This window comes from Heliangelus exortis, chromosome 10 (assembly GCF_036169615.1).
Source record: "Heliangelus exortis chromosome 10, bHelExo1.hap1, whole genome shotgun sequence".
Lineage (NCBI taxonomy): Eukaryota > Metazoa > Chordata > Aves > Apodiformes > Trochilidae > Heliangelus > Heliangelus exortis.
The window spans coordinates 8,421,964-8,447,440 of NC_092431.1; the positions used below are offsets into that span (position 1 = coordinate 8,421,964).

Consider the following 25,477-nt stretch of genomic DNA (forward strand, 5'->3'; position numbering starts at 1 on the left):
ACTTTGTATGAGTGGTTGTTAGCATGAGATTGCAAGACATGAAATTTCTGATTGTTCTTTTGGTTAATGTGCCATTTATAGACTTTCAAGCAAGTGATTCAGAATATTACAGACTTGAGAGCACAGCAGCTTGCCCAAAGGAAGAAACAAATACATATATAAAATTTATTAAATATTGGAAAGCTGCTCATAAGCCATTACAGAAGCACTAATAAATATGTTTTTAAGCTTACTGTGATGAAGAAAGATGCTGAAATAAAATAAAATTTGTTCTTAATTAAACTCTTATTTTCTAAAGTGAAAAAGCATAAGAAGACAAGAAGGAAATTTCCTCACATTGTGTGTTACAGTGGGAGGAATCCAAAATTTCAGGCACATAATCACAAGTTTTCATAATGTGGTGAGTTTATGTACATCTTCTGAGCACCAGTCACTGACTGTGTGTCTACTTTTAGGCTTAAGTTTACACATGGTCATTTGTCATAAACTAGATATGTAAATGCTGAGCTGTAGTTTATCTGACATCTGATGACTTTTCCCGTAATGGAAACATCCAAGTGAGGTGGTTAAATTCCTTGGAACAAAAGCTCCTGCATTTCATACTGTATGATTAAAAAAGTTGGACTTCACAGTAGCAAGCCTTTTAGAAAGGATCAGTGAAAGTAACTTCTATAGAAGTGTGGCAAAGTACTTCAACAGAAGCTGGGTGACATGATTTCTAGGATGGTAATTTCCTACAGAAAGAATAAATATTTGGTCATTGTAAATATTTTCCAGTTAAAACAGTGAAGAGCTACTCTTGATTTTAATTCAGCTCTGTCTGCTAATACTAACATGTAGCACATGTACACTTTAGCAACCTAACTGATGGCTCATGATTATGCTGGATATTTATCATACTTGACTTGGGCCTGGAAAAGCCAACTTTAATGACTCTAATACATGATATTACAGGGGCATGGAAGTCACTGACTTGTGTTGAACTTGTGGCCAAGTTGCAGATCTCCTTGGACTTCCTACTGTACCTACTGATGCTTAAAATTCAGATACTGTCTTGAGGACCAGCAACGTACTAAAATTAAAGAAATAAAATAATATTTTCTGTTTTGTTTAGGGTGCGAAATTTGGACATCCAGTGGGATTAAATCAGGCTCCTCCCCCGCGTTCTTCTGTGCGAAGATCGTTCGGAAGATCGAAACGATTCAGCATTACTCGTTCTCTGGATGACCTTGAGGTACTTGACTTTCACTTAAAACTTAGAAATGAATACTAGAGAGGAACTTAGAGTAGTTAACGCTAATCATTAATGAAAGAAAACAAGTAACGTCTGTTGTGTAATAAAGTTACTAATCATCAAATGACCTATGAGAAGAATACAGATTTCTAGTGTCACCTGACTTTTTCAGTATTTAATAGTTTATATTGATGTCAGCAGTGGCCATTCTTTCTGTGGATGATTTTGACTTTATTTTATCCATCACAGCTGGTCATGTAATGCAAATAAATAATTTTGCTGTTTGAAGGGTTTTTCATTGTATAAAAAATCAAATGCTCATTTGAGGATTAAAGTAATTGGTGGACCTGGCACTTCACATGACTTGCTAGAGAATATAACTTACTGAGTGTGGAAAAGTTTATAAAAATACTTCAATAGGTTTTTCCAGCCTGTATTTCAGAAATTGAGAAAAGGGAATTCCTCATTAACCTGATGTTGGTCATTGGTTATGGTGATTTTGGGTCTTTCTGAGTATAATAAAACTATTTCATGTCTGGTGTAACATCAGCTGATGCCTGGGCATCAGTGGGCAAACCTTACTGATTGTGGTGAAAGCAAGGAATGAAAAGCCATCTGAATTTAAAAAGCTGCTCCTCCTGCTCTGCTGAGAGCCTCCCTCAACCAGATGCAGGAATATCGCTTCACCTTCTCTAGAGTGCTTCCTAGGGGGAACCTGTCCCACAATGATGTTAACAGAGAGATTTTTGCCTTTCTCCTTTATCATGGTTATCTGGAAGAAGATTTGTTGTTGGAAAGAAACAAAAATTCATGCAGAGCTCTTGGTGTAGGAACCATGTAGTACCTATTATGCTGCTGTTCAGCATGGGAGGGAATGTGGCTACTAATTCCTCTAAATGGGAAGGAGGTGTTTAAAAAGTGTTTGAGATGGGTGGAGGAAAGAAGGAGATATTCTAAGTTCTCTGCTATGGGAAAATGTAGGAAGAACAGCATTTCATAGGCTCTGCTCTAAAGCAGAGGGGCATTCAGTGCACTGGAGTTTTAGGGAACAGAATATATGGAAGGAGCTTCTGGTATGCTTAGGGAACGCAGGTACAAGCTGTACTTATTTATTCCTCAGATGTCTTAAAGGATGTTTTTTATTGTGGTCTATTTCTGTCTTGTCTGAAGCTTTTAAGTGTCTTGCTTGTTTTTTCTAGTTATGGAAAACTTCTTAAATTTCTTCGCACTCATAACTGTAATAGAGAAAGTGTGTAATTTCATCAGAGAAATATCCTCTGGATAAAACTGGTTGGGAACCACCTAACTACATCTTTCTTCATTAGAAAATGGTGGTTCTTCTAAATTGGAAAAGCTTGCTAATATGTATTACTGGTTTTACAGAATTTCTGCACTAAGAATCCTTTCAGAATCCCTAAGAGCCTAAGAGCTCATAATTCATGTGCAACAGGAAAAAGACAATTCACACCGCATTTTTCTGTGTCGAAATTTCTTATAAATTTATGTGCACATCTCATATTTTGAAAGAATGTCTTAAAAAACAAGGATATAATTTAATTTCTGTTGTTGGAGTCGTTTTACATTGAATAAATATTCATTAAAATAGAGACTTGGTACTTTCTGTAAGTTTCAGAAGGATGTCATAGTTACTAGCCTAAAGTCAATTTTTGTCTCATTATGTCTTAGTTGGTATTTGTTAGTGTATAAATCAAGTAGCACCAACAGGAGGGATTGAGAAGCCCCTCTGGGTTCCTCAATGTCTTAATTGTTAAAGCTGTGACTTTGGATGGGGAAACTTATATTTGAGGTCACCATATAAATTCAGTCTGTATTAAAATCTGTATTTGGATGAATCCCCTTACTACATGAGGCTATTTGGGTGTGGACTACTTTCTGTTAATTGCTTCTTTTCACCTTGAATTTTTTTTTCTTCCCTCTGCATGTCATAAGAAAAAGATATCTTAGCTCCCAGGAGAAATACCGACCCAGAGAGGATTTTCAAAAACTTCATAAGTTGGAGTAAAATAGTATTGAGTTGTTTTGATTTGGGTTCTAAACTTTAATGTTGCTACTCCAGCACGTTTCCCAAGCACTGTTAACACTAAGTGTAGTAGAATACAATGTTGTTAGTACATGTTTAGATTATTTCAGGCCATCTATTTAGAGATGCTATAAGAGGAAATAACAATACCAGGAAATTCTTTAGAGACTCCACCTTTGGAATAATGATCATGAACATATTATACAGGCTACTCATTGCTTTTGTGTTCTTTCGAGTTATCTTAACAGAATGGATCAGGTACTAACCCAAACATGAAGTTTGAAAATTAATGTGTGTCTCTTACCTTGTGGGTTTGATTCTTGCTGGCAGCCAACTTTTAGTCTTCTAAATTGAGCAGCATAAGTAGGTTCCATTCAGTTTCTTTTATGGGCATATGCTGAAAAGTGTTCATTTAATTATGGGTCTGAAAAAGACTGTATTTTTTGTGAAACGATGAACTTGCTCCTTTTGGTTTTGGAGCTGCAGCCTGTGAAATACCAAGCGTCAGTTTTTCTGTCTTCTGCCATAAGGTGGCGTAATTTCTTTGCAGTTTGGGTATTTTTTTTTTAAATCTCTGTGAGAATAAAACATAGGTTGATATATATGATGCTAATAAATAAAAGCAATTATTGCGAGGGAATATTTCACTTTTTCTTTTAAATTGTTAGAGTGTGTCTGGCACAGAAAATATTCTCATAAGATTAGAATTAGTTGCAGTGGCACAGCTGCCCCTCCTTGAACACTTTCTTCCTACCTGCAGAAGCTGTATTATACATAGAAGAAAACAGATAAGTTTATAGGATTAGCCTTTCAGTGATATTTTTATTACTAGAACCTGTATACAAGTTTATCTTAAATCTGCAGGGATCAAAATAGGGTGAGAGTGAAAAATTAATGGTTATGCTATGACTGGTATAGAAAATGTCTTGCAAAACACAAAATACACTGTTTTATTTCTGAACTGTGGCAATTGTGCTTGTTCACACCAGGGCTGAGGCCAGTTCAGAAAATCAGCATAACTAATATATGTGTTAATTAGGTTGTATTCACAAGAAATATATGTAGAATCTGTTCTTAATAAAATCAGATTGTTGTTTTGTATATAGTAATAAATTTCCCTGTGCAAATAATTTGTTATTATGAAATGGTGTCAATTTTACTTCTTAGCATGTTTTCTGGATCCTATTAGCAGGACGTACCTTAAGCTAAATGGATTTTGCTATGATTTAGAATTATTTAGTATTTGGACTAGTGAGAGAGCATGATTCTGTCATTCTTCCTAATTCTCCTCCCTGTTGGTAAGTGCCACTACTCTCATCCTCTTGCACGATTCTGTCCTGGCAAAGGCATTGTTTATAGATTTATAAGCATATTAAAGGTGACCTTGTGAGACTGCAGAGACTAGAACACTGCCTTTGTAAAAAATCAGAATAAATAAAGTGGTCATTTTATTCAACAGTTTTGGAACCACATCTGTCACACTTTCAACTGTAGCTCATTCCATTCATATTTTAGTTTTTCTTGAGGTCTGTAAAAATGGGAGACCTTTGCAGTGTGCCCTTCAAGTAAAAAGATGAGGTTCCTCTTCACAAAGGAGAACATTTGATGCTCTTGTGTTTCCTGAAAATCATTGTGGTACTTGTACATTTAGTAGTTCTCTGTGGTTAAAAACATGAAAAGATAGTATCATGAGAGACATAGTATCTTGGGCAAACAATTATCAGACTCATTGAATATTGTTAAACAATCTTTTAATATAAAGATAGTTTTAAAATTAAAGACTCTTTGTTTCTTATAACTAAATATCAGGACAAAAAAGATGGCTTTTGCTGCTTTTCCTCTTGTCCTTACCCTCTTTTGGAAAACTTAAAGCTACATCCTATCTGAAAAACAACATTTGTTAGATCAAATTTCTAGATTTTAGTAATGTGTGCAGAGCTGAAATATACACTGCTTTTAAAAATCAGTGTGAGGATTTTTGTTAGAATGTTCTATCTTAATTATAACCATTAATAATGTAGTATTGTTATAGCTGTTATTATAGATAATAATGCTTGGTTTTTTTTCTGTTTTGTTAATTTCACTGAAGCAACTTCTTTTGCATTCCATCTCCTAATTGAAAGCATACAACACACCTCTTTAGTATGAGGTTTTTATACTAATGAATTACATGTCTCTGCTGGATATTAGCTTTGGCATCTGTGGGTGGCAAAACCCCCTAAATGCTCATTTGACTTAATAATGAGTTTTTAAGTGGGAACCTGTCTTTGTTTGACTGATTTAAATAATCATACAAAGCTTACACATAGAGACATAAGAGCTTACATTAGACCAGCTAGTATACTAGGAAAATCAGAAGAGCAAACATGCCCTAAATTTTTCCCACTCTTTCAGTTGATCTAATAAAAGGCAGTTAAAACTGCCTTCAGAGCTTGCTTTGCTGATGTTCTGAGATTATCACCATGGCCACAACACCACCAATATGGCAAGTATATGAAATGTGATTCAAATCAAGAGACTTACTCATTTTCAGCTTACAATTGTGAATTTAAAATTTGAAAAGAATGCATTTTTTTGCCTTAGGTGTCACCATTTTTTTTAAGCTCTGATAACCTGCCAAGGGCTGCCAGTACACACAGGTTCCACTGTGCATGACCTTTAAGTATTGCATCTTTTGCATGTATTTTGTCCTAATTTTTATTTAAGATATCTAAGCCAATCTTTGCTTTCATGGAGAAAATGCCAGTCATAAAATTGTGTACAAGAATAAAACCCCTATTTGTGTATGTAAAAGTTAGTCGTACTAACATGTTAATAACAGAGTTCTTAAAGGGCTGCTCCAGTCTCATAAGTGGGCTTTGGAAGCCTTGTGGATGTGTGACTGCAGTCTGAGGTCTTTATTTCTTGCTTCTGTTTGCTAGAACCTGTCTGGTGTTACTGGATGGAGTAGCAGGGAGAGATCCTGTTTCTTGGAGTGTTCCACCAGGGCCCAGCTTTCCAATCAGTGCAGATTTATGCTTAGTGATTTTGCAGTCACTTGCTGTGATAGCTCAAACCCTCTTGCTGTAGTTATTTATGCCATTAAACATTGATTTCTTTACCTTAAATTACTGTAGCATGTGTGGTCATGGAGGTCACCAGTAAGGCTTGGAAAGCACCCATGGTGGCTGCAGACCTGTGCTGGGAAATGAAACAGTGCCTGGGACTGGTGTCTGTGTCTGTGCTGTCACATTGCCAGGGTTGTCATTTATGTGGCTTCCTCACAGGCCAACGAGTGTATTATTTTCTCAAATGGTTTTGGACATGGTTTGGAAATTAGCGCCAATAGTTAGCATCACTGCACCCAGCAGGCAGTTTGGGTGCAACCAGCTTGATCAGTTGCAGGCTGGGAGAGCTTGGGAGTGTGATAGTGACCAGGAAGCATCAGCTGTTTTTGGAACTACACAGTAGCTTGTGGCACAAGTTATTTGACTAGAACATATATAGCCAGTATGTCTGTAGGTTGCCAGCATCTTATTCTGGGTGATGCCTATATTATCCCTTAGGCATTTTTTTTTCTGTCATATTTCTTTGTATGTCTTAAAGACTTCCAAGAGCATATTTTTTTTTATATTTGGTTCTCTAGACTACTTCATGAAGAATATCAAACTTTTTTAGCATACTCTAGAGGATCTTCTTCAGGCTTTTACTTTGGCATGTGTGATCTTATCAGGTGCTTCTATTATATCCATTATTACACCCCAAGGAGTGAAAACATCATGCTAGCAGTGTGCATTTATTTATTTTTTCCACAGATTGTTCACTAGCATTAATGTTTAGCTTATACTGGTATTTTTATGTTGTACCATGATTTTTAAAAGATTACCAATATATGCTCTGAAGTATTCCTTACATTTATAGACTTGAGCATGGAGACTTCTTGTGCTTTTCATACTGTTTTGTAAAGTATCTGACAAGGGTGGGCTGGTCAACAGATGAGTATTGCTGTGTGTAACCTCTTAATCTTGAATTGGAGATACTTATTTATATTTCTATATACAATCCAGAATATAAACTGACTTTTTGCAGATACTGAGGATAGTGGGATTTGTTTTCTGTTAGTGCAATTGGTAAAATTACCATACTAGTGTACTTTTACTGTTTGCCATTTTCTCCTACTTTTGCATTATTTTCTTTACTTCAAATTCTGGACAAATTTGCCATGAAAAATTGCATGTAAAAAGCAGAGTAGTCAGAGAATGTGCTGAGAAGTGGATGTAGTCTCTACTATCTTTGTGAGGTGCATATGGCAGTGCTCATGATGGCAGTGCTTGTTCCATAATTTGGTGCCTGAGAAGAAACCAACAGTGCTGCCTAGGATGGATTCCATAAGGAGTTCATATGTGCAAAGAGAGTTGACACTTTATGTGGAAATTTCTCCCTGAGGCAGCAGTCAGTACATTGTCTGACACTGCCACTCCAGTGCTGCCCAAACCTTACTGTTTCTGGGCTTGACTCTCCAACACAGTTTGTGTCACAGAACCAGAGGCACACTTTATTCTTGCAGGGACCAGTAGCCAAAGATGTGTGATTAATGTGTAATTAATTGGATGCAGGTGAATTTATTTATAGGCTGGTAACATCTCTGATGAAGTCATATTTATGGATCAGCCAAGGTGAACAATTGAAGTTACCACCTGAAGCTACAGAGGGGTAACATCCCTTAGTTCATCGGTGTAAGGCATCCAGCCTTGGTTTTGGCTCTGTTCTTTTGTTTCTGGTTTACTTGAGAAGTGATGAAACAGTCAGTGCTCTCAGATCTGGGATGCTTGGTAGGTGGGCAACCTCTTAGGGGTGTCTTTCTCCATATTAACCTTTGGTACCTTGTGTTCTTTTAAAAGTGGGCTTGTGTGTTTTTGAACTTAAACCATTCTGGCTCCAATTCATGAGGCACATGACATTATGGCTGAATAACAGCTTAATGCACTGGGGTTTGCTGTTGAAATTCAGAACTATTTGCTGCTCCAGGCTGGCCCTTGCATCTGTTCCTTATGTTTCACTTGTTGATTCAAGAATGTCTTACAAGGCTCCTCCCAAGAAGGGGAGAACTGAGGTGAAGTTAAGGTAATAAGGACAAGAGCAGCCTCTGAAGGTGAGAGCTGGCTGCTTTTATAAGACTGAATGACTGGACAACAAAATGGCAGATGAAAATGTATACAGATAAATGTAAACCAATGCAAATAAGGCAAAATAGCTTTAGTGTCATATAGCAAATTGTGTGTACGTCTCTGAGCTGACTTTTTTTCTCAGAAGTGAGGTCTTTTGGTTATAAGGGACATCTGCATGGAAACATCATCTCAGTGCAGTAGCATTGAAACAAAATTCTGCATTATGAATTATTAGGGAAGGAGTAAAGGAAAATAGCACATAATGATTCTTTTGCATGTATCTGCAATTTGTCCATACCTTGTTTCTTTGTTTCAAAAATGTAATGATTTATTAGAAGCAGGAAAGGGTTAGGAAGAGTACAAAATCAGGGGTGGCACAGAAATGTAGTTGGGACTGACTGCTCACTGTCTCCTTTGGGACAACAAGTCGGCACCATTAATTAAAGGTAGCTGGAGCCAGGAGCAAAACAAAGAGAAGAACACGATTGTTGATGCAGGAGGTGAGTAGGTCTGTGGGAAGCCTCACCACTGAGTGCCGTGGATGCAAGAAATTTGCATCTCCTGGGGCAAAGTGGACACCTATTTGGAAAAGAGAGCCACTGGGCTGATTGCTGATAAGCTGATTGTTGAGGAGATAAGTGACACCAGGATCAGAAAATTTCCTGAACTAAAAATACCTGGAGTTTGGGAGAATGTAATCAGGGAAATACCATGGTGCCTCATGCTTCTCTCTGGTAGACATCCATCTGTGGCACTACTGGAAACATAATCCTGGGTTTGATAAACCTACATTCTGAACTGATGATGTTTTCAGACTCCAGGATGGACATTGCTTCTCTGTGACTGTGGGATTATGGATTGCACTCTTTCACTTGGTGTAAACGTGTTTGTAAAGTAAAGGGCTCTCTGGCCACAGTGTCTCCTGGTGCCACCTGGTCCCTCCTGGTGTGGGCTCTGGAGCATTTGCTGTTTGTGCTGAGGCACCTCCAGCTTCCCTGGTGAGAGCTTCTGCTGCAATGCAGTTTGTTTCTGCTCTTCCTGGGGGGAATGAGGAACTGGTGGCTGGTTTCATGCCAGGTCTCTGCCCTTCCTCAGCTGCTCTTCCTGTTACATCTTTTTGTTTTGTCTGTTGGGGCTAAAGAGGGACTTCTGCTCTGTGAGACTTGGTTAATGTTAGGGAATGAATAAAGACCTTATTGAATGAATTGAATTGGTAATTCTAGAGCTTAATCATGTAATAGATGTGGCACAAATTACAGCACTGTAGCTACCCGTGAATTGTTTGTGACCCTGTCTCCATGCTTAAGCTGCTGGGGTTTTGGTTACGAGTTATAATTTTCACTGCCCTCAAGGATTTATCACTCCAGGAAAATTTGAGACCAGAAGAAAACCCAAAGGGGTCACTTACAGAGCTTTAACTAGATAAGATACTGTTTTATATTCAATATTTAATCACTGAAACATTTCATCTGTTCTTCTGATACTTTAAAAATATTGTAGAAGTCCCATCCTCTATTTCCATCTGGTCCGAGGAACTGTAGCAGGATCGAATTTAAGCATTACATGTTGTGCAGAAAGTGTGTGTATTTCTTTCTGAAAATACACAGATACTGTAGGTCTCTATGGAGAGTAGGTGTGGTATTGAAAATGATGAGAATTGTTTCACTTGGGACGTAATCTTTGTGAATGCCAATGCCCTGCTTCCTCAAATAGGTTGTGATGGATTGCATAGTATGTATACCTGTGATTGTAATCATCCTGAGACACGTACCTACATGCCAGAAGCTGAAATAAATTTGCTGTGAGTCTTACAAATTTTAACTTTTTTTTTTTTTCTTTTTCTTTTTTTTTTTTTTTTTATTTCTTTTTCTTTTTTTTTTTTTTTTTTTTTTTAAAGTGTTTCTAGATTATATTTTAAGTGTTTTTAATAGGGACTGATGACTTTAATCTTTCAGATAATAAACTCATCAAAGGGGAATGTATTAAAAAAGACAATATTTTGAAAGGGGAAAACACTGTTGACTCAGTGCTTAAGCAAGTTCAGACAGCTGTTAAGGCAGAGTCCTGTAGGCCCTTACTGAATGCATTTTACATTAGCAGATTCCTCAGCAGCATGCTGTTGTCTTTACAGAAGCTTTATTGTTACACAGGACCTGCCTAAACAGCATTTTAAAAGCTGCTTGTTCCTTTTGATGAGAAGATACAGAACCAGTATTGAGGGCGGAGAATGTGCTGGGGAGGGAGGAGTATGGGAGAGGTGTTGATAGGGCAACAGGCAGAGAAGCCTCATTTTTTTACTGGACTCTGGAAGATGTAAATATGTGTTCAGAAAGAGCAAAATAATAAAGTTGAAGGAACTGTTCCTTAACTATGAACTGTTAAACCATTTATACATGGAGAAAACTTTAACTGGTAGTCAAGTGTCTGTAAGTATAAAGTTTTGTTTGTCTAAAGCGAACAGAAAAGAGGAATATGATGGTTTAATGAGTAATCTTCTGAGCTAAGAAATCTTGCAGTGAAATATGAGAAATAATGCTTCTAAGGATTTAATGAGGTTTTAAAGAGACAAAGTTCGTAAGTATAAGTATTTAAGTTAACTTGCTATATAAGCTGTATTATGAAGTTAAGGATACACCGTTTTTATAGACATTTTAAATTTCTTTTTAACATTGTATTGTTTTTAAAATGTGGAATGACTACAATGGATATACAAATACCTCTTTAATTAAGGTTCTTGTAGATCTTTCTGTTAATTTTCACCACACTTGCAAATCTTTTTTCCGTAATGCTAGAATGTTGTGTTCTAAGTTACAATGTTGTTTTAAGGTATGCAGTTAAAGTGTTTTTTTTTTTTTCTTCCAACTAGATTTTTATCCAATAAAAAGATTTTATCCAATATCAGATGGTATGAGTTGTTAAAGTAATTGAAAATAGATAAAAAGTATTTGTAGAATAAAAGGCTTCAGGGGCACAAAGGCTGTAGACCAGTTCTAGCTTCTTGTTGCTCAGAAAACATATATTTTGTAAGTAAAGGTACTACCTGTATTATTGAATTTTGGCATTCTAGTCTTACTCTTTGTGTCTGTTTATCTCAGAGTGTAATTGTATATAATGCTAAAAATACAGCAGGAAAACTATCAGTTTTTAAAATGAAAAGGAAAAGCAGCAATTGCAAGGCTTAGGAAGGCATAAATCTGTTGTTTACTTAAAACCTAGAGTTTTCGTGGTCAGTTTTACATTGATTTTCCCAAGGTCTATTGATTCATGGAGGCTCCATCTGCATTAGTAGGAAGTTCAGAGGCATTAATGTGTTTCAGTGATCTGTCACTTAATCATATCCTCCTTAATTTGTAATTTTATTCTAATTTACTGTTGGGCTGAAGTCACCTTCCATCTGGATGTGCAAGTTAGGCTGTTTCTGCATGGTTTTACTGGTGGAGAGAACTCAGCTTTCTAAAATGTTGATCAACAAAAGGAAAATATTGCAATTATTTAAAAAAATATTTTTGAAAAAGCGTATTTTTTATTTTCAATTTAGCCTCTACAGAAGTATTTTCAAAGCTTGCAGTATGTCTTTAAAAACAAAATGTTTGCTTTTAGAATAAATTTCTGAATGGTAAATCTTCCTTAAATTAATCCATTAAGATGTGTACAGGAGTCTCTGCAGTGTCAGCAGACAGCAGGGGGCACTCAGAACAGCAGTTTGCATCCAGTCCCTCACTTCCCTGAATTTATTGTATTGGAAATCTTGGTATTTGACAAGGCAGCTTGTATTTCAGTTATTTATACATGAATAAATTCCAGAGAGTTTGGCTTGAAATATTTTTTGTTAATACAGTCTTGGAATAGGAAGGATACTTATCTTTTAAATAGATAGAGGAAAGCCACAGTGCTGTAAATATGAGAATCTTTCCACATATAGGGCCTGCTTCATAGAATCCAGACTGGTGTGGGTTGGAAGGGACCTTAAAGGTCATCTGAGTTCCAGCCCCTCTGCATGATCAGGGGGCACCTCCAACTAGAACAGGTTGCTCAAAGCTTCATTCAGGCTGACCTTGAACATTTCCAGGCATGAAGCATCAACTTCCTTGAGTACCTGTCATAGAATCGGATAATTATGAAAAATCTAATTTTATGTTATATCAGATTTTTCTTGCTTTATGTGTAGGGTTTGATACTCCTGCTTTTTATTTTAGTAACCAGGGTTGGTGAGCTAAATCATAGTCTTAAATATTTTTCTCTGTCTTTCGTGCAAGTACTTGTTACTTTCTCTAATACAATTTCAAAAAGACATAATTGATGAATTTTAAGATTTTTGGTAGTGCATTCTGAAAATGTCAAATTTACTTTAGGAGTTTGTGTGACTAGGAGCTGGTCCAGGGGATTTAATGCCTCTTTCTGGTATCCTGGTGGTCTTTGTGTGTGTTTTCTTCTGAAAGAAGTCAGGGATATATTAAATCCTATTAATCCTTTGACAAATTATAACTTATCCAGGCTCCCTGTCATTCTGTCTTTCTCTTCAGCTTTTTCTGTTCTGAAATCAGATGTATAAAAGAAAATAAGAGCTGGAAGTGGAGGGAGGGTAGAGGAGAAAAAACAGATCAACCAGATCTGGGGTCTCTACCCCTTCCCACAGTTTAGCTTCTAAACAGATGGGTGTGGGTTTACAAATGTCATCTTTGCTATATCAGAATAAGGTTTTAAAGCTGTTGTTTAGTATTTTAACACTTTCCATTAATAACTTTGCAAATTAACATTCCTTCTTCTGCTTTTGACCTTTGAACTCTTGAGTTGCCTGCCTGGTTTACAAACGTGGTACACAAAATCACAACATTTTGTATCTGGCAGCTGCTGAAATAACCTGTGAAAATGTGGAAAGATATGATTTTTTTAAAAAGACACATGACATTTCATATTCATTATCATTACCTGGTACTGTCTAATTGATAAAGCTTATTTGCAGTGCGAGTAGATTCACTGTGTGGAAAAAATGTGGACGTGCAATACTTAGTTCAGTGAAATAAAATCAACAGCTCTAACGATCTGTTTAAACTAAGGGATTATTAGGTATATAATGTCAAGTATGGAGCCTGGACTGTATAAAACACTGCTCACACACAGTGTTCCCAACAGTGTTCACTACTAACGCACTGGTGAAGTGCTATTCCTGCAGCTGCATCCCATTGCATGTGGGGTTATTTTTGTCCTAATCATTCTTGGGTTCTTATGGGTAAAAACCACAACTGTTTTATCTCTGGTAGTACATTTTGTCTTTCTAGGTGATTCCTGAAGAACTTAGGTTGAACATTAAGTAAACACTATTGATAAAAACCCTTCTTTGTGTTACCCTGGAGGGGTGTTCACAGGAAAGTTCCCTGTTTCTTTTGATCAGAAAGTTCTGATCTGTTTGTGCTTTTTACTTACCCAGTGTCAGTATTATTATGTGCCTGGTCACCTCCATATTTCTACTGTTATTGCTGTTTGGTTGCTTGAGGTATTGTCAGTGCAAATACCTCCTGCATCCCACTGGGTTTAGTGTCAGGCAGTACACAGCTTTTAAACAGCTCTTGCATTTTTCTTCATAGAGATAAAATTTTTCTTCACAGAATTATAAATTTGTAACACTTATCCACCTAGTAAAACTTCCCTGCTGTGCAACTACCATAGGGGATGTGCTTCTTAAGTCCTAAAATAATGGAGGGTGTAATTTGTAAAGCACATTTCCTGTCTACCCACCTGTTTGTTTACTTTGCATTTCTTCATGGCATGCTCGTAGAAGATGCCTTTCTAAACTGCAGTGATGTGCCTATTCAAACAATAATCAATCATAAAATGAGCTTTATTTATTGCAGCAATTTGCTTATGTGTCTGGAATACCTATTAAAGCATGGTTCCTCCACACCAATCTGCAGTTATATTGAAATTTCTGCTGTGCTTACTCTAAATTAAACTGAGAAGATTGAGCTTTTCTGTTAACTAGGTTTCTTCATCCTAAATTTGAAAATCTCTCTATCGTAACCCAATCTTGTGAGATATTCTTTTTGCCTCATTGTGTCTCTATATAAGTTCAGAGTAGTATTTGCCTTCCTCATAGGGTTGTTTCTGTATTAGGGGCTCAACCTAGGAACTGTATGGGTATGGGGGTTTCACATGCTAAACTGAACAAGGGAGAAGATACCTCTTTTCTAACTACTAATAAGTCCACTTGGTTTTAAGGACATTCCACTGGCATAAAAATGCCCACTAATCATTCCCAGTTTGCAGTTCTGGTGTTTATTTTTAGCAGAAAATTTTATTGCTTGCTTTAAAAAATAACAGGAATGAATGTTTGGGTCCTATTGCTGTTTATTTGTGAATAGCAGCAAACTTTATGAAATCGTATGCTTTCCATATACAATCTCTTGAAAATACTGCTGTCACAGGCAAACTAATAACACTTCCCTCTTAAATTAAAAGTACCCTGTTTTGCTCTCAGTCCCTGAGGAGCTGTGCACAGAACTGTCTTGACATCAGTTAAGCACAGGCTCAGGTAGTGAGGACAGAAAGGCAGAATATCAGCTGGTTTCTTAAAGGAGGATTTTGTCTTTAGTTACAATTGGCTATTTCTAGGTTTAACTCAACATGCCAGATTTCTTTGTACTGTGACTTTTTACATGGAGTTTATAGTGTTAGCCTCTGAAAAGTCAAGCAGGTCCTACTTTATTCTGGCTTGCATTATGTAAACCTCTGAAAATAGTGGTTTACTATGTAAATGTTTCTATAACTAATGCTGGGCTGATTAATATTCTTCTGAAAAGTCTCTTGGAATTCTCTTTAATTGAGTACAAGACTATAACAGAATTCAACATCAATTTATATTCCTGATTTGTTATAGGAAAAGTTCTAAAATACAATCAGTGTGATTTATATAAAATGATCTAGCTTTTCTGGTGAGAGATAATTGAGATCTAATCTGAATCCCTGACGAACCACAGCTTCCTGCATTGGCCTGTTGCTATGGGAAACATAAAGGGAGTAAAATAGAACTTCATACGAAATGCCTTTAAACTTTACTGGCATGTACAGGCATGGAACAGGGTTGAATTTTTTAGTTTAATCTTTGAGAAGCTGATGTATTAAGGAAATGCTTTCTCTATATTAAGTGAAGATGAATTTGGGAAGAGTGCTGCTAGGAAAAATAACTGCTGTTTCTTACGAAGAGCGGGTAAGTGATAGGAATTATATTTAGCTAAGGCAAGGCATCGTTGCCGAGAGAAATCAGAAGATGCTATTGTTATTGGCAAGAAATTGGAGTAGAATTTTACTACCTTCAGAATGATTTTTTTGCTTAGCCTTTAAGCTTTTTTTACCTGAGTGTTTGATTTGCAATTCCTTTGTAAATTCAACCATTGTGTTTTCTTATCAGAGAAAAGAGAATCTTATCGTACCAACTAACATTCAGATTTTGAGATGTATTCATGAACTGGGCTCAATATGTATACACTTAAAAAATCAGTATGTTTATACTTAGGGACTAGTTTTTAATTCTGTGATGTGTATTTTGTAATAATGCTTTCTGTACCATTAGGTAAAACTGTATATATTTTGTGTATGCATCTTTATCAAAATAATTTTAAGGATGGATTTGACATACAATCCACTGTGTTTGTTTGGGGTAAAAAGTTGAACATTTATTTCATAAAGAAATTCCAATGTCACATTGTTTACTGTTTATATGTTGCTTTTCATAAATTAAATATTTGAGAAAAATATTTAACCTTCAGAGAAGAATGTATTCAGTGAAATTACTGTACAGTAGTTGTACTGTATTTTTTTCCTTGGGAATTCTTACATCTATAATACTTTTCTATTAACTATTATAAATGCACTTCTTTGTTGGCAGAGCAAGTTGAAAAATTATGTAATATTTCTCCTCTAAGTGGCATTCTGAGGGGACATCCTTTTCATATAATTCTAAATAATTAAATTAATTCCAATTATATTTTGAACTGATGATAAAAATAATATTACTGAAATATTCACTTGAGAAAAACATCTAAGGTTATTTATTAGAAGGGAAATCCATCAATGATTTATAAGTAATATGGCTTTATTTTTAATTTAAAATATTAGAAAAATATTTACCATATTTTGAGACATGATCTCCCTCACAGAGATCATTTGAGTTTGTGGCATTTGTACATCGTGAAACCTGTAATGCATTGAAAAGGAAAAAAAGAGCACGTATGTAATGTAAGTCCTGGAGTAATTGATTTGCAATTTCTTTGTAAATTCAACTTGAGTTCATTAAATTCAACTCCCTGAAGATCTAGGGAGTTCCTTGTAATTCATACCTTGGCAAAAGGAGAAGTTGCTTCAGGTGATTCAATGAGGAGCTTGAACAAAGCTGGATGCAAGCAGACAGTCAACTGAGTGATAGCTTTCCCTGAGCTCAGTTACAGAATTTTTGAAAGTTGACTATTTTATTTCAGTCCGTAAATTTTTGCTTCTTCATCTCTTAAAGAACAAAACAAGTTTTCTGACTTTTTTCATATATTGAAATCATATGAGAAAATGAATCTGTGTGTGTGTGTGTGTGTGTGTGTGTAGGGCTTATTCCAAGATTATTCCAAGAGGGCTTATTCCAAGCTCAAAGGCTTAATGAGGATTTTATAAAAGAGTATGTAGTGTAATACTGTACTAGGCAAGTCGAATAAATTCTAAAGGCAGCAGAGAATTTTTGAATGATGCACAAAGTCAGTGCCTGTATTGGAAGAAAGTGTGCTTTAGGAAGGACTCAGAGGTAATATTTTATTTCTTTTCTCTGAATCTATTTGGAAAGAAAGAAATGTTTCTGTTTAATTAGATTTTATTGTTAAGGTAGAAGAGAGGAATACTTCTTCACTTTGCTTATAGATTTTATCCCCCTGCATCTCAGAAGTGTACATGACTTCTCTGAGCCTGGAAGGCACTGACCCACATTGTGTTAGCAGAGATGATTTCTCATTGCTCCATTTTATTGCCAGGGTCTGGCATTTCAAGTGTGTGTCACCTCTTCTGGCATCCCAGTCTTCCCTTTTGTTCTTCTCAAGCACTTGAGCATGACACTGACTTGAGTGACAAATTCTGAGGTTGAGAAAAAGGACATTTTTGTATTTTCTTACCTCAGTGGTGTGTATACGAGGGTTTATTGGCTCAGTGTAATGTCTGGGTTATGGTTAGGGTATTTGAGGGATGTTTTTATGGCAGACTTTGGCAGTACTTAGGTTCCTGGCACCTGATCCACATAAAATGGAGCTAAGTGGATTTTCTGGATAAGAGTTTCTGTCAGCTGGAAGATGTCATCAGATCAGTTTCATGCAGTGATGCACACATCTAGCATGTTATAGAACATGAAAGCTAATATATATATACACACACACACACACAAAATACTTATAAGGTTGAAACAGTATATATATATATATGAATTATGAGGTTGGAAGATACTATGTTGTCTACTTCTATTCTGGAAAAAAAGTTTATGTACTCAGCAGTTTTCTTCAGTTATTTTAAGTTAATACTCTTCTAGACTTGTGGCAAGCAAATCCTGAACAAGACATCAAAAAACTCATGGGCCCTTCTGGTTTTTCCACATAACAAAGACAGATGATGCAAAGAGAAATTTTACATGTTTTCTTTTAATCAGAACTTCGTGCTATATAATATCTGCTGGATCATTTGCCAGTTTACAGGGACCCAGAGCATCTTCAGTGTGCCAGAACTGGCAAGTCCCTGTTCAGCTTGCTGGCCAAGGCACTGGGCTCTTCACTTGGCTCACAGGGATCCTGCCCTTAAGTCTCGATAAGAGTTCCACCTTTGCAAGTTGTGCATTGCTTGTGCACCTCAACTGCTAATCCAGCTAGATCAGCAAGCAGAGTTCCCATGAAGAAATATACTGGAAGACATGTTAGTTTGCCTCAACTAGATTTATTTTTAAATTTTGGCAATTTGTTACCATCAGCATATACCCTGAGATTTTGCTAAACCTCTTTGGAAGTCAGGGTAATTTGAAGAACTAATTTCAGTTCTTATCTGGTTGTCAAAAATTTGAGGGTTGAATGCAATGAGATTATATCTCTGGGTGATAGTTCACATGCACATTCAAAAAATTAATACGTGCATGTCCTATCATTTGCAATGACATGATTAAAGGTTTTTTTAAAAAGTCTTCACATTAGCCCTAACTGGCACAGGGTCAAGCCTTATCCTTCGTCTTTTAGTAATGGCTACTGGACCTGTTCAATTTTATAGCTTTTAATAGGTGTGGTTTTTAATAGGCAGCTCTTAATTCATATGTAGTGTTAAATTTCATCAAATAATCAAGCTTTATATATCTAGTGGATGAAATTTTGTCCTGAAGAGCCGCCCGTGGTAATAAGTGTGAGGGCTGTAGAAGGAATAACAGCCCCCAACTTAAATGAATTTTTAAAATGAGATCATCATAGTAATAAAAAAATCTGGTCTTGCAACTTGTACCTTTGGACAAATCTAGACAAGTTTCAGCTGAACAGCTTAGAAGAGAAACTGCTTTGTCTAAATGTGGATTGCATGCAATTTCTGACAGGTTTATATTAAGATTTCTTAGTATTCACAAACATGTTTTGAACATATTATTGTAAGTTCTTACACAATAATTACAAGGTTTTGTTTCTAGCTGGTTTTGTTGAATTAAGTGTATTTAGTTCAGTTACATAAATGCATTTAAAAACATATTCTTAAAATAAATTTATTCTGTCTCCTACAGAAGTGATAATGCTTGAAACATACTGGGTAGTTTTAGTGACACTGTAATATATAAAAAAATGCCACATAGATGGAACATAACAAAACCAAAGGGAAATTTGAAATATTCTAATAGTATAGAAACAGGTGGTTGATACTTAGCTAAGAAATTCTGTTCTTCCATGTGTACTATTTTTGAAAAAAATGTTTAAACATAATAATTACTAAGGCCCTGCTTAGAGAGATTTTAGGATGTTACTACATGTAAGGTAATGTCCATTAGCTGACACATTTAAACAAAACATACAAAACCAGCCCGTGATGAGTAGAAAGCATTAACTTATGCTAAATGGATTGAGTTGAAATGGTATCTCATTGTCCATAGAACCTAATGAAGTGGTACTAATACTGTAATGCTTTAGCTGCTTTATGAAATCACTCAATTTTTCAATTGATATTTTACAATTGTTAGCTTCCCATGTTTTGAAAAATAGTGTAAATATTCTTACTACCATGAGAATCCTGTTCATTTTACTTGATAACTTTCAAAAATATAAAGGGGAATTGTACATGTTTGAATCTTGATCCAAGCAAGCAAAGTAAATGACCATTTTTAAAATGTATATATTTTGAAAGTATTTTTATTTTTTCTGTCTACTATGTAAACTTATACAATTACTTCACTTTGAGTCATCCTTTACTTCCTTCTTTAAAAAATTCCATTGAAATTGTTTATTCTTCAGCTGTTCTATGTGGTATGGCAATAAGAAATTAGGATTTATAAAACAGAGTTCAGCAATGTAAATTAAATTCTCTAAATCACAGGCATGAATTAAGGTACAATTTCTGAATATGTACTGTGCTTGCCAGATTTATGTGCAGAACAGAAAAGGTCTCCTAAGCCTCACTGAAAAACTGTGCCCAAACCAGTGCTACTTTTTTGATACTTGAAACACTGCTTTTAAAAACCATGATATGCCTGGATACACTTTTGATTACATTATTATTCATTAAAGATTCAGAAACATTTATCTTTGTGTAGTTAAAGAAGCAGCACCATAATTTTTTTAAATCCTTTCCATGGAAGATGTAGTTGTGTTTATCTGAAGTAGCACCAGAGGAATGTTTCAATGGAGACCAGTTTAGACTTTGAAACTTGCAAACTGCTTGTAGTAAAAACCAGATCACATCCTCTGGTGATGATGCGAATGATGAGGCCACAACAGTTTGTAACAAGTGATGTTCTTCAGATGTTAAGAGCAATATGAAATCCTAGAGTGAAACACAAAAGAAAGGAGAAGATTGTATTCTCTTAAGGTTTTTGGTGGATCTTGAAGGGGAGAGGGAATATTTGTTGCCAGGGCTGGAAAATACAATGAAAACTATTAACTTTTCTTTTGAACTGTGTATATATGTATGTTTTCTCTTCTGTGTGTATTCCTTCTAGGAAATATTATAAATACGCAGGGCATTCCTTATTAGCTTTTTTAAGAGTAGTGCAATATAAGAGTTTCTTTTTTACAATTTAGAAAGCTACTTGAAGTTTCAAGGAATCTTTAAATGACCAAGAAAAATCCCTTGAATTAAAAATAGTAATATTTTTTTAAAGTAGCCATTGAAAATTAATTCAAATTTCAAACTAAAAATCAGCTGCTCAGCTGAGGATTGAAGTGCAAGCTCTGGAGTACTTATCTGGCAACCAGTCACCTCCGTGTTTTTACAAGAATGTTAGCTACCTTGGAGTAATTTGTGATCAAAGTTGAGAAGTTTAGGGCAGATATGCCCATAAAATTAAATATTTTACTAGAAGACTAATTGTCCTTGAAAATTTCATGTAAAATACTAATAGAGATGTTGAGGAATTCTTACCTAGGTTACTGGAAACAATTGTGATATCCTTTGGGCTCCGTGGAAGTCAGAAGTGATAAGCAGGAAAAGTTTTCAGTCATCTAACTCACAAAATACCAAATTTTAGTTTGTAGGATTAAGTTCTAGGTTAAAAGATTAGAATGGTTAAAAGGCCTGGAGTGAATTTCAGGACTGGGAGGAAATAACTGTGAGAACCTAACAGCAGATTTCTATAGATTTTCCTCTCTCATGTAGCCCATTAATAAGATGATAAAAGTAGCTAACACTTCAAATATTATGGGAAGCTCAGGGTTTGCTAATACCATGAAACTTGAGTAACTCTTATTTTTTCTCTTTCTTATTGCAGTCAGCAACTGTTTCTGATGGAGGTAAGCTAAAGCCTGTTTTTACTTTTGTAACGAAAAAGTTTTCCTTCTAATCATAACACAATGTAAATCAGATATAAATTACAAGATGTGTGTCCGAAGTGGTACAGAACTCTTGTGACTTTCTGGGGAACTGTGGATATGAAAATATTGCAGAATTATGTTCACGTACTTTGATTTATTTGCATAATTTCTTTTATCTTCATAATTTGTCTCTACACATGTGCTTTTTTTACAGGTAGGCTTCTTATTAGTAATATTATAAACACAAACTTCCATATAATTGGATGGTACATAAAATCTTATTGTCTCTTCTGTTGTCCTTTACATATTCTGTTTGCTTTTGAAGAGATATGGTCTATCTCCTAAGTTGTAAACTGTGTTGGTTCACTTGTTAAGGTTAAAATTTCCTTACAGTGTGATGCATTTGAGAAGGAGGTAAGTAATTTCATATTTTTAAACCACCGCCTGGAGCTTTTCAGTTCTGGAGTACTCCTGAGTAAACTTTATGTCACCTAAGTTTGTTTGCTTTGATTTTAACAGAGCTTTAATGTTTAAAAGGATGTCCACTCTTTGTTAAACATTAGAAGATGATTTCTCTGAACCTTTGAAGTTAATTGAAACAGTTTAAGTGTGCTTCCTTAGCGGAATAAAGGAATTTGTACAGGTATACACAAGATGGCTTTTCTCACTTGTCTTGCTTGGCAGGAGTTGATTCACTTTCTCCTGCAAAGAAGCTCACATAGCTGCTATTACTATTGCTAGTCTTTGGCAACAATATGAGAGAATGCTATTAAATAAAGAATAGATTCAAAGATTTACATATTTTAGGGCATTTCTAGAGAAATCTGCAGCAGTGTAACCCGTAGTCTAGCAGCTCATGCTTCTCTTCCTGGACTAAATCTTAATGATACTACTGGTACATAGAAATAGATACTGTAAATACTGTTAAGCTTTAGTCTGAGTAGAGAGATTTACGTGTAAAAAGTAATGATGTGTTTATATACATCTCTTCAGTGTAATAGGAGGTGCAACAGCTCTCTCTGTTTTCTTTCCAAGATCAATGAAGCTTTATGTCATGTGGCTTTTATTAGAGCCAGGTGCTGAAAACCAGATGTAACCTTCATTGCATTTTACATGGTGACTCAGCCTGGGCAAGGCCAAGATACGTGTTTAGCAGAAAATGGGCACTTGGGCTTTGCAGGATAGGTAATACATAAAATATAAAGGCACTCCAGAGATGCTGACCAGTAGTAACTATTTAGTGTAATTTATTTGCTTCATAAATTGCAGACAATCAGAATGCAAACTGTGATAATGCAAGATCAATGCTGTAGATCAGTTATTCTGCAGCACCTGTGCTCTAGGAATAGCAGAAACCATTTTATGGTATGCAGTGACCACTAATTAGCAGATTTCTCCTGCTTCCCATCTCAGAACCTGTCTGTCCCTGCTGACTGTGGGCAGAGTTAGAGTCCATGCACAGCATGCAGGCTGTGGCTGATGTTTTGAGCACTGTTACCATCTAAATCATCACAGGAAGGGTCATCTCCTGCTAATGTCTGATTTTGCCTACATGGCACTTTTCAAAGAGAAAACCTTAAGGTCAGTGGGTATATATAGAAGGGCATCAACATTCATCTCTCAGACAGAAAGGTGTTGAGGTATCCAAGCTATTGAGAATGTCTAAGTCAGTTCTTACCTGCCATTCCCTACAGAGATCAGTTCCACAAAGCTGAAGTCTTATTTCCAAGTACCTTAGCATAGCAGATACTACATGCATGTCTTTCTCATAAGATACTACTTTGCTGTAGTGTTGACTGATTTTTCGTTTTAGTGTTCATTACCTGGAAAGAATTTTCATAAACAAAAGCATTCTTAAAGATTTTTTTTGAAAGGAATCAGATGTTTACAGTAATAAATAATGTAAACCTGTATTTTAAAATGTAACTAAAGAAGGTAGAGCAAAAAATCCTCAATGAAATCCAAAACTAAGCACAACACTACTGTTTACACTATAAACAGAGACTAATTATTTTCTCCAACATGTATATGACTTATTTTTCAGTTACATTTGCAGCACATGCTTGCTGTAGTGGTGTTCCACTGCCATGTAAATAATTCAAGTTCCTTTAGCAGCAGTGGTGAAAGGTCTTTTCTTTCAATTATTTATGTTAGCATTTTCTAATGCTTTGTGTGAAGTATACTATTGCTTTCCTCTGCTTGAAGGCAGAAGGGTAAAGAATCAATTTGTTTAGAATGGTGTTAGAGGGTGCTGAGAATATCTGGGGGAACTGCATTAGCTTCCCTTATCCCAAAGTTGCAGAGGAACAATGTGCTGTGCAGTAAGATGAATCTGCCCCCGATGAGTTCCAGGACATTGCAGATGAACTTGGTATGGATTCAGAAGGATGGCTGTCAGTGGGTGGCTTGAAGTATTTAATTAAGTGGCATCACAGTGGTTCTTATCAGCTTTACACAGGTAATGCACTGACTGATTAACTGGAAAATCTTACTTATATGAATTTATGCATTTTGATGTTTTCAAGGAATATGTGTAGACGTCTCAGAAGAATAAAAAGTATTCATAGGTTAAAAAAATACATATGGATTTTATGAACAAATGCATAGAAAAACATCCTTACTTAATTATTAAGATTTAGTGGTTTATATTATTTAAAGAAAAACTTTCAACACTATCCTATCCTGTATGCTTTAGTTGGTTAAATGCCTTCTTTTCCTTACATAATTCTGGTTTTGTAAAACAAACCCAAGAACCTACATAGAATGTATAAACACAAAAAGTGTAAAAGATTCATGCTGTTTTTCTGGAGTTTTTGAAAACACTGTGTCAATTCTCTATTTGAGGAAGGTAATAAATGAGTTTACACAGCAAATGGTGCTTCCTGTCTAGGTACAGTTGTTCCTGAACAGAACAGAAATAAATTTAACACTGCTAAGTCTTCTGTACACCCGAGTTGGGGTTTTTATAGTAAACTCCTTTGGTGTCCTGAGATTCCCAAGAGCTAATCTTTTTTTAAACACTTAGCAAGGAGACAGCCACTTTGCACACCAGTCTTGTGGTTGGGATGTTTGAGGGTGGATATCAAGTCTCTGCATTCCTCTGATGATCATCAGTGAGTGATCATTATACAAAATATGTGACTCAGTTGGAAAGTTTCTTCTTTCCTGCTTTCCAAGGTGGGCTGTGTGCACCTAGGAATGCAGGAGAGTTGAGAAACCTGACACTGAGTTCTAACACTGGAAACATTCCTCTGCAAAAGGAGTGGACCAGGAGTTTCAGTTTATACAGTCTTTATTTAAGTGTGATTTGTTTAAATTGTATGCTAATGTTGAAATTGGTGAGTTTTTTTTTCTTCCCATCTAACCTTTCTTTTTCCCCAGTTCTACATGATGTCCTGTACTAATTTGTAACTGTTTTGATTGCAGCTGTTGATATATGTGGTAAAAGAAAGCAGAATAATCAGGTCTCTTCTGGGAAGCAAACTTTTCAGTGTTGTTCTTAGGTTGGCACCTACCCCAGGAGAAATGTGTAAAGATTTTAAAAGCAAGCTGACTACATTTTTGTTTTAAGGAAGAACTGAGCAGTGTCAGGGTTCAGAATGAATTAAAATAACTACTTCAGAAAAAAATCCCAACAACTAAACTAGCTGAATAAAATCCACCAGAACATCTCAGAGAGAAGGCAGTGTAGTTCTGAGCAAGTGTAACTCTGACAGGCTGGAGGAGTGAGCCACTGGTAGCAATTAAAGGTAGTTAGTAATCACCCAGTGGTGTAAATGCTGAGATACTAATTGCAGGTTGGCTTTTCTGCCTGCCAGAGGGAAACTGAGCAGCCCCCAGTTGGGTGGATGGATGGACGGATAGAATGAGGGAGGAAGAGAGATGAAGCTGACCTGCCTGTGACTACCATTTTGCAATACTTCCTGAGTCCTGGGGTGCTGTGACTCCTGGAGTTAAATGTTGAGTGCTTTGTGTGGCTACTCCCTCATTTCCCCCTGTCAGCCAAGTTGGTTTAATTGGTTTGGTATGTGGGATGTTTGTTTGCCTTGCTGAT

The 25,477-nt window shown here is 36.0% G+C and overlaps 1 protein-coding gene across 8 annotated transcripts in view; it reads left to right on the forward strand.

Moving 5' to 3' along the window:
* RGS12 (regulator of G protein signaling 12) overlaps positions 1-25,477 on the forward strand; it is an 80,441-nt gene that overhangs the window by 19,986 nt on the left and 34,978 nt on the right. For 7 of the 8 annotated variants that reach the window (XM_071753381.1, XM_071753380.1, XM_071753384.1 and 4 more), the window contains 2 exons: positions 1,115-1,234; positions 21,381-21,402. In XM_071753381.1, coding sequence (XP_071609482.1) covers positions 1,115-1,234; positions 21,381-21,402 — 142 coding nt within the window. Of the gene's footprint in view, positions 1-1,114; positions 1,235-10,689; positions 10,849-21,380; positions 21,403-25,477 lie in introns of those variants that run through there. The other variant, XM_071753386.1, reaches the window with a different exon arrangement.